Source organism: Cyprinodon variegatus, unplaced genomic scaffold, assembly GCF_000732505.1.
Source record: "Cyprinodon variegatus isolate N-32 unplaced genomic scaffold, C_variegatus-1.0 Scaffold62, whole genome shotgun sequence".
Taxonomy (NCBI): Eukaryota; Metazoa; Chordata; class Actinopteri; order Cyprinodontiformes; family Cyprinodontidae; genus Cyprinodon; species Cyprinodon variegatus.
The window spans coordinates 835,278-845,848 of record NW_015150515.1 but is presented as its reverse complement, the minus strand read 5'-3'; the positions used below and the strand labels follow the sequence as shown (position 1 = coordinate 845,848).

The following is a 10,571-nucleotide window of genomic DNA, read 5'->3' as shown; positions in this document are numbered from 1 at the left end:
GGAGAGTCTCCAGACTGATTAGCGAGTGAAACCTTGAAAGCTCGCGAGATCAGGATGGTCTGACGAGGCTACATTTGTGCATGTGGTACTGGATATAAATAATGGTTTATGGTATGCTATAATGGTACTAAAATGACTTATTTCTATCCTTAAATAAATTAAACTAAATTAAAATGGCTTTTTAAAAGCATTTCCCTACTTTATCTGTTATCAAAATAAATTTTCTCTATCATCCATTTTCATGGAAAAAAGCTGTCTGTGCTTCCCGATTTCACCCTAAATCGCAGTCACATCTACTACCTGATTGGTTGCTGCGACACGAAGATAAACAAATCTTCATATTTTTTAGCTCAATTCTCCTTTTGCATCCCTCACAGGGCTGTAATTGCCAAAAACATACCTTTTGCCTCACTAGCATCATACCCTTGGCTCCGGTACACCTCACAGTGCCTCTGAGCTGCTCTCAACATAAAGATAACTGGGAAATAGATTGCTCAGAGCACAAGAATCACATTTGGTATGACCACACCATTACTTATCGTAAAGCCATGAAGGCTAATCAACCCGAAGCAAATCACTTTAAGTTGGTACTAGTGGAAAATGAGCAAGAGTAGTTATATTTTTGCCTAAATTTATACATTTTTACAGTGAGATTTTTGTTTATGTAACAGTGAAATATATTTTCCAGCTGTAAATAATAGCTTCTTGAATAGTTATCCTACTTTACCTCTTTTACGGACACTTAAAGCTCTGCTTGCCTTCTGCAGCACTTCAACAGTAAACCCAGAAGAGTAAAAGACAGAGAGGGTGATCTGCACAGCCCAGCCACCACATGCCTGGTGCACACGCATTAGTTTCTATTAGAAACATAATGTGAAAAACTGAGAAAAGCATTTTAGTCTAAATTAGGTAATTCATCATTTACCCTTGCCTTAGTGAGCAAATGAGTCTGGTTACTTAGTTTAAAGTGACCTATTAAACCCTCTCAAATGAGAGCTACTCAGTAAAGGGATTAAACGCCATTTAAGCATCGAGTCTTTGTTCCCTTCAGACTCTTTTTTCATTCGTTAAATTTCTGCTTTTCTTTTCCTGTAACATGGATCAAGTGTGCAAGTGGCATTGTGGCTCGGCTGTGGTCTAGAGCTGTCAACCGCTACAGAATAGTGGACACAAACAGCCAGAGACCAGCATCACTGTGTAGACATGTGGCGAGGGATGCAGTGTAGCTTCTTCACAAGTGCTTTCCTTCGGAGAGTCAAGTTCGAAAAGTCTTGGCTGTTTTGAGAGTTTTCAAAGCTAAACTGGGTTTATCTGTCTGCACATGAAAGGGACGACATCAGCCGATGTGTCGAGCTGCACTTTAGCAGTGGACATCTGTTGCTTTCATTCCAAGATAACGGGCAGTGAACAGTGTCAGCCCAATTAAGATTTTAAAACATTGATTACTTAGATTTTAATGAGGATTGAAGTCTGAACAGATCAGATTGCTGGGATGTGTTTCACAATAATGCCAGCTTGGTTTGCATGTGAAAGAACTATTAAAGTCTAAAGGAACGATATTAAACGGGCTCAACAAAAACATCCAAAGATCTAGGAAGACTGGATTTGCAGCCTAGCTGGAAAAAAAAACAACAAAACTTCTGAGTAGCTCACAGCATGTCTGCAGCTGCCACAGCTGTGAGCTGGTCTCTCTGGCTGTTTGATCCGAGGGCCGCAGACATACAGGCCATTGAAGGGATGAAAAGTTCCATCGTCTGAGTTCTGGCCAGATGGGATGATTATGAGTGACAGAGAGAAAGAAGGTGAAGGAAGAGTTGGAGGGAGTGGGCTTAAATAATTACAAGGAAGAGTGAACGCTTGGTTTTAACACCTTTACTTGCTGTTCCAGCACTACTTCCTTGTGTTTTTATCTCCCTGCTCCTTCAAGAGATCCGGATTCAAGTAGTTAGCCTCTTATCTGAAACAATCCAACTTCCACATTGTGTTCTTTGTTCTATTTCACTGACCTAGGTCAGAAACGGTGTTTTAACTAATCAGTTAGATTTCTTCAAGTTAATCGGGCTAGCAATCTCCTAATAAGAGGATTCAAGCCTTAAGTTGCAATGGAGAAGAAGTTAACTCCACAAAAAACAAACAAACATGGAAAGCAGAGGAAGACTAAGGAGTGAGGCGGGTGCAAGTCACCGCAAAGCTCTCAGAAAGAATCATTAGAGATGGAGCTTTTTGACAGGGTTACAGTAGGAGATTGAGGACCTTATGGAGTAGAAAAAAAGAATATCGGATGGAAGGGATAATGGGAAGAGAAATTACAGAATGAAAGCTCACCTAGAGGACAAATGTATGGTTTTATATGTAGAATTTATCTTTAGTTTTAACCATATGAGGAAGAGAAGTTTCTAAATTTTTTTATAACTCCAGATTTTTTTTTTAAATTGCCATTAAATACTGCAGAGATCAGATCTTAAAGCGATACACAGTTAAGCCCCAAATTATTCAACCCAGCTGGCATATATCGATCTAAGATCATTTTCAATTAATAAAGCAGTTTGTAAATAGGAAAAGACATGAACAACTCTCAGTTGATAATAAACAAGTTTTGGAGGACTACCGTTTTTTTCTTTCATATTTTTTTACGATAATTGGCAAATGAAAAATATTTACACGCATTTCAGTGCGTAAAGGCTTCATAAGATAAAAACCTTTCCACAATAGATGACCGGGTTTTTGCATGTTTACATTATCTTTCATGATTAAGGCTTTGCAGATGGATAAGCTACCTTCCTACCCTGACTCCGCCAGATGGATTTGCTCCGCATATCCATCTGGAAACCTTCCGTTGCAGTAATTTTGGGAAGGGGCGAAAATACTGGTTAGCTGATTGGCCTATGTTGGTGATAGACGGGCCAAATAAACCAATCAGATCAGCAAAGCATATGACGTACTAACAGAGCGACGACGAAGAGGAGCCAATTGATAGATCAAACTCTTGCCGAAACCAGTCGGGAGAAAAGCAAAGACATCTTTTCCTCTGAGAAAAGCCTCCAGAGCAGTGTTTTGCTCTTCTTTCAGTGAAGAAATACTCTGTAATTCCGATAAAACTTGCTCGATAGCCACGCTAACACTAAAGCCGCCATGTTCTTTAGACTGAACTGTCGCGCTTCTCGTTGCGTCACACCTCAACCCGCCTCAAAGCCAACGCAGATTGGACGTTCGTTTGGTGAACGGCTCCAAATTTTCTTTAACGGAGAGTCTCCAGACTGATCTGCAAGTGAAACCTTGAAAACTCGCGAGATCAGGATGGTCTCACGAGGCTACTACCTTCTATCACCCTAATCATTGGCTCCCTTCACAGATTGTCTGCCAGAAATCAATCTTACAGTCAGAATAATTATGGTGGTAAAATTAAGAGTCCAAGTTAAAAGGTCTGACTGACATCGTAAACAGAGAGAGTTTAGAACCAATCAGATAATTGGGATGGAAAGTAAAAAAAAAAAAAAAAGCTCTGACAACAGACTGTAGGTGAAGATAAAAACAACTACTTTGGGTCATATTAAAGGGCATCAGTTAAAGATCGCTCTGCTGCAGCTGCACATAAACCCACCAAAGGTTTGGATATTTTTGAGCTTAACAGTGTGTATGCCATATGAGAAAAAGATACAAACACACCTTTAAAGGCTTTTAAAGAATGAACTATTTACCTCTTCACGAAATTTAGAAACTTTTCTTCATCATTTAATGATCTGCCAAATATATATCAAATTTAAATGCATATAAATCTTTATTTGCTTTGGGATATGATGCCAAACTGCTGGATGAATGTGAAAAGGACAGGGAAAGGAAATGGGAAGCAGCGCTATTGGTGATGGATTAAAGATGGCCTACCAAGGTTGACAGTAAGTTTGACGCGGCCTCCGTCCAGCTCCAGTCGCAGGGTGTCCGCTGACTCTTTAGAGGTGGTGGCCATGAGCAGGCCGTACGCCCGCTGTGACATAAAGCGCAGCGCCACATCCTCTGCCTCCGTGTGCATGGTGACGGGCATGATGATCTTCAGGTACATGCTGCCGTCATAACTCAGAACTGTTGCCTCTGCACAGAGGATGAGAAAAAGGGAGTAGGATAGAATTTCCACATTCACACACATTTATAAGCAGGTATTAACTTTTATTGAGCGTTGTGTACTCTGGTGCCCTGTGATAAAATTCAGGACTGTTTTTAAAAGTGGTATCGTATAGAGCTAAGCCAAACAGCTCATGGTCGCTGAGGGAGAGCTGCACATTTACAGTTTAAGTGGGAGGTACTTCTTTGCACTCCATAACTCTTTCTTAGGGGTGGAAAACATGATGATGAAGATGCTCTAATTAGGGATGGGCATGGATAGTTCTAGACAACGACCAACAGGGACCAGTACCTCTGCAGAACTGGTCCTGGCCCCAGTTATGGCCCCTGTACCAAAGATATAATTGTCATGATCTGGCCTGTTTGCTCTCCCTTAATTAGTCATTCCTTTCACCTGTCTGTTTTCCCTCCCTGCCTCAATTATAATTTATTCCTCTCTGTTTCCTCTTGGTTATATTCAGTTCAGCCTGAGCATTCAGAGCCAGATCATTTCTTGTCTTTCTGTTAGTCTGTCTGTTCAGTTTTAGTTCATGGTTCATGTTCTGGATCCTAGCTGCCAGTGGAAAGAGGATTTAGTGTTTGTCTCGTCTCCTGATCGTCCACTGTTCCTCCCCCGCGGAGTCCTCTGAGTTTTTGGCTCAATTTGTGGGGAGGTTCAGTTTTTATCCAAGTAAGCCTGGCTCCAGGGAGGAGACCAGTTTAAAGGTCCTGCATCAAGTTCTGGTTCCACGTCCTGTCTTGGCTACCCTCTTCCACTGAGCCTGCTCATCTGCACCTGATCCTGTCTGCTCCTGTGCGTGACCACCTGGTCATGCTTCGGAACTCTCTCAGACTCTGAACCCTTCTGGAAGATCTATGATGTCTGGAAGCCTGGATCCTGCCACCTGTCTGTTCCAGCCTGATCTGGATCCTGTTCTGTCTGTTCCTGTCTGTCTCTGGATCCCTTCCAGGTTCGGCTTTTCTGCATGATCTCTGGGACTGCTGGGGACATTCTTGGACTGGACTGTTAAACCAGGTAAGTGACCAACTCAGATAATCATCTTCTGTCAGATGATCGTGGTCACTTACCTGTGTTTCTCCCACTACAGAGTATCTGAGATTGGGAGGTGCCCAGCCCCCACGCCTGCAGTTGCTGCGTGCCTCAGATCCTAGCAGCTCCCCCTTTAGTTTTGTTTTTTCATTAAATAAACCCTTTGAACTTGCCCACTGACTGTCTCCTTGAATACTGGGTCCATTCTGTCCTCGGTTCATGACAATAATGTAGATTGATTTCATATAATTGTATGCACTGGGCTAGAAACCATGGCTGAATGCACCAATGTTATTTGTTTATCTAGATTGCAGATTCTAACAGTGATTTAAAAATTTAGGCAATGCAATTTTAACTTCTTGTGTGTTGAGATAGGATCACAGTTTTTACCTGATAGAGCAAGGTCCTGCAACCTGCAGCTCCAAAGCTCAAACCATGACTGGTTCTGTTGCTTATACATTAAATAAGTGGTTCCCAAACTTTTACTGGTGGGCACCCTTTGACAAAAAACACAGATTTCGTGCAAACCCTTTATCAATGTTTTACCATTTAACAGAGAATGTCCACTGTCACTTCGTTTAAACTGCTATGTTGTTTTTATACAATTTTAATTTTACTTGGTACATACAGCACTTTGTGGTTGTTTTAAAGGGCTTTATAAATAAAGTTGAGTTGAGTTGAAAACTTTAGTAAACCATTTGAAAAACAATAATCTACAATCCCCCTTAAATCACAAATTATGTCTTTTAAAGGGTCATTATTTTAGCCTTAACTGCTTATCTTACTGTTTAAACGAATTTACAAGACCATAAATACTTTTGAAATATGACCTCTTGAAATTTTGGGAATGCGCTGCATTAAATGATAAAATGTCGCCATGCTTTTTTTAATTTTTTTATTTCATTCATGTGTTCTGTGAAGCCATAACACATACTGTTACTGACCTTGAAAGACCTTAAGAGTGGAGTAAAGGTCAACCTTCCTCCAGTACAGCGATCCATTACGTTAAAGTCTCATGATCTTGACAGGCTTAATTATTCATTTCATTCACCTGTCCAACTCTGCCTGGTTTCTAATCACTGCGCATCTGATCCACCTGCTCCTGCCTGTAGTTAAGGTTTTTTCATCAAATTATTTGGGCCAAATTATTCTTGTTTTCTCCAGCCAGTGGTGACAGTGTTTTTAGAGTTCCTTCATGTTTCTGATTTCCTGATCCTGACCTGTTCTGCCTCTCAAAGCACTGAGCCTGCCTGTTCCCATATGATATCAGTGGTGAGTGTTTTTAGCGTTCTTTAGTGTTTCTGATTACCAGATCCTGACTTGCCCCTCAACCACTGAGCCTACCTGTTCTTGTTTACATCGGTTTGCCTGACCTGCTTCGGATTCTTGGACCTCTGAGCCTCCCTGCTTCTGTTGCCTGACGTGTTTTGGGACTCCTGCTTGTTCTCTCGGGCTGCGGCATCTGGGACACTCTGGGTGGTACCTGCCGCATCTTGTTGGCAGCCCACTGACTGGATCCTACCTCCTTCTCTGTGCATGGACTGAACTTATAAAACAGAGGTTCCTGTGATAGACGTGCTAGCTGATGCTACTGCACTTCTGCCTTTTTAATAAACGCCTTTGAATTATTCCACTGTCTGTCTTGCCTCAAATACTACCTCAAGTCCTTCTGATCTGTACCTGCCTAGTCAAAGTCTGGCCATCAATAGTATTTGACTGAAGCAACAGATATTGTGTGTAAGAAACAGTTGTCATTTTTTATGTTGAATTAAATTCATTTGTAAGAGTTAAGATATGTGCATGCTTGTGTCTATGTGCACATGTATGTTTAGATGTAGATAAACCAAAATATTTGCTAATTTATTGGCTTTTTGGCATAGCTTGGACTCATGAGTTAAAGCTTGTTGTCATTACACTGGAAAAACAATCTAGAAATAAGTAGAATTTTCTTAAATTAAGCTTATTTACCCCTAATTTGAGTAGGTAAATGAGATAGTTTGCCAATGGAATCAGTATTTTTACTCTTAAAATAAGATAATTAGATAAAATGCACTTGAAATAAGACAATGCAGTTGTGTGTTCCTATTTTAAGAGTAAATTGTCTTGTTCCATTGGCAAAATTTCTTTTAACTCCTCAATCCAAGAACAAATGCATTTATTTTAAGAAAAAATGACTTATCTAGATTTTGATTTTTTACAGTGTAAGAACTATAGGAGGAAAAGGGGTATGACTGAACAAGTTTATCTTCTTCATACCCCTTTTCAGACATAAGTCATTGATGTGTCATTGACTAAATCTGATGGTTGCATATGTTGAATCTGTATTTGTTTTTTATTCTATTGGATTGTCTGAAATAAAGCTGTTTATTCATTCATTTAAAAAAAAATGTATGCATTTAAGACGGTTGAGACAAAGAACCAAAAGTCATGTGTTGGGCTGTCAAAAATATAGCCTGGTGATATGAAGCAAACACTAAAAAACAATTTGATTTTCCCATCTTTAAAATTAGAAAAATAAAATATATATTCGTAAGAACAGCAGGGAAATTAGACCAATATTTAAATTAAGGTATGGTTTACTCAACTTGAATAAAAAAAAAATCAACAGTGCTTGGTTATGGTTTTAAAAGACATGCTATAAATATGACATGTAGCTGTGATTAATGCATCTATAATGAAACTGACTGAGGAGACTGACAGTCTGCTCCCTGAGGGCTGCTCTTATCTAGTGTGGAGAATTGACATGCTTCACCACAGGCTAACATGAGTCACTCACATCAGGTGTTCTAACATAGAGAACATAACGTTCAAAGATGCAAATAAACCCCAGTTGCAATCAAAGATTTAAGAAAAAGGGAAAATTCGCCTTCAGTTCAGTGGCAAATATTCAGCTCAAAAAAAGGAAAAAAAAAAAAACTCATTGGTTTACAAAAATACTTTCATTTTTTAATCCTTACCACCACACTGTCATTTTATTTTATTTTTTTGACTGTATCTAGCATGAGCTGTTTTACCTTTGTCAATCTAAAAATGTGATGTACAGTCTTACATTCATGCGTGGGTGGTTGTTAGAAAACTGCCTGCTTCCAGTAATAATCCTGAGTGACCACTAGATGGCAGAAGAATGATGCAGAAACCACACCTGTCATTCTAGCACCTGAGGACTGAACTGCAAATATATAACCCTTCAAATAAAGAAATTCCATCCTCTGCTTCAACTGTCCTGATTTGAATCCAATCTCTGCTTCCCTCATTACCCTCCTTGTCCCTCAAAATCTGATGCCGTCATGCCTCGCTCACCTCCACAGACGTGCAAAGAAAAAAAAAAAAAAAAAGAAGACCAATGTTCTTGGAGCTACTCAGGAAGCAGTCTGGTACTATTTGAGTAGCTCACCCTGTAACCCCTGTGGCGTATCCCCCTCCTCCGCCTTGGTGTGTGTGTGACAGGCACAGATGGTGGCAATAAGCCCGGCTGCACTGCCACATTGCTGCCAACCCACCCCCCCCCACTCAGCCACCCACTGTAACTCAGCCTCAAGCATCAATTGGTTCAGACATAACTCCCTCTGGAGCTTTCACTCCAACTATAACAACAGCTATTTAATTATGTCAACTACCAGGAAGAATTACATCCTTGTGTTACTTTCCAAATATTTCAACTTTAATATCTTCCTTATTGCAAGGACAGTGTCTGTGAGTGTGCTGCTTTTTCTCAGGATCCTCACCTATCTCACAGTTGGTTCCTAGGTATCCAGTCCCAGTGCAGTCACATATGTAACGGTTCCAGCCCTCCTTGCACAGGCCACCATTGCTACAGGGGGCACTGCTGCAGCGCTTCTGCAGCTCTCGGGTGCAGAAGCTGCTGACACCCAAAGCACTCTGGATCTCAGCCAGACGCCGTACGTCACGACTCTTGCCATCGATGAATAAATCACGGACGCAGCCCACATAGCCGTAGTTCAAGAGGGCCGTCCAAACCTCTGGCGGCAGGATCAAATCCGACTTTGACTCAGGCAGTCCACCGAGGTACATATCACTGTCCAGGTCCAGGATTTCACTGCCTTCAGGCGACAAAAAGGGCAGGCTTCGGCTGTTGACTGAGATGGACCCTAAAGGAGAGACATAAGAATGATCAGAAAAAGAGGAATTAGTAAGCAGTTTTCAGTATATGGTTTCGTCTTGTACTTTAAGAAATAGGATGTGTTTTTATAACAAAAAAAAGATTAATCTTACTCTAGAAATGCTGGAAAAATATGTGTATTTGTGCTATCAGTTGGTGAAATAAGGGCCATGGAGGTACGGCTGTATGGAGTGACATTTGTTCCATTATTGTTGAAAGCAATAGAAAGAAAGAAATATAATTCATCACCAAATGTTGCAAAGAAGTGCAACCTACAAAGCATCTTAATAAAAATTGTTTTGAAAGAGATTCTGTGGTTAGGGCATGCTTAGGTAGAACAGTGGTTTGCGCGCATAACCCATCTGCAGAGGCCCTTGTCCTTGATGCGGCCGACCTAGGTACGAATCCAGCCTGTAATCCTTTGCCACGCGTCTCTCCCCCCTGTCAGCCTATTTTACAATAACAAACAACTAGTGCTGCAAAAACCACAAAAAAACAGCTGTTTTCTCACATTTTATCATTTTTTTATTTGTTTTCCAAGTTCTATATTTTGAATATGTATTTTTATATTTTATCATTTTCAAATAAACTTAGTCAAATGTATTTTTTCAGAATGAGTTTTAATTTTTTTTTCTAATTGTGTCTACACTGCAAAAAATGGAAATCTAAGTAAGTCATTTTTTCTTTAAGTAAGTGCTTTTTTTCTCTCTAATTGAGGTTGAAAGTGAGAGACTTTACCAATGGAACAAGACAATTTACATTTAAAATAAGAAAAAAACAATTGCATTGTCTTATTTTAAGTTCATATTATCTAATTATCTTATTTTAAGAGTAAGGATACTAATTTCATTGGCAAATCATTGAATTTACATACTCAAAGTAAGGGTAAATACACTTAATTTAAGAAATTTTTTACTTATTTCTAGATCTTTTTTGCAGTTTAAAGATCACCTTTACTTCTCGGGGCGGGCTTTCCTCTTGAGTTTGGAGTAAAGATGCTTTTCTATTTGTCTGCGTGGATGTTATGTTATTAACAACATTTTTATATGGCTTCAAGGGAAAGTTAATCTGATCTCTAAGAGGCAATTCCTAAAACTCTGTGTGAAAAAGACCATAACAAAATTTGACAATATTGAATCTGTAAAAAATTTAAACTTACAAGTTTCAAAATATCAAATCTGGGAAAAAAAATAGAACACATAAAATAAAAAAAACAGCAACTACAGTTATAATCTTTTTCTAATAAAGACCTTCTGCATTTTTTTGTATTTCACTTTTCATAAACTGCTCTTTGCTCGCAACAAT

General features: G+C 39.6%; 1 protein-coding gene across 1 annotated transcript in view; it reads right to left on the bottom strand.

The window, feature by feature from the left end:
* The window catches only part of LOC107082797 (neurexin-1-like), a 1,206,010-nt gene that overhangs the window by 646,792 nt on the left and 548,647 nt on the right, over positions 1-10,571 (bottom strand). Inside the window, exons 10-11 of the mRNA XM_015371662.1 lie at positions 8,872-9,255; positions 3,883-4,086 (exon numbers count right to left, since the gene is read on the bottom strand). Of these exons, the coding sequence (XP_015227148.1) occupies positions 3,883-4,086; positions 8,872-9,255 (588 nt within the window). The remainder of the gene's footprint in view (positions 1-3,882; positions 4,087-8,871; positions 9,256-10,571) is intronic.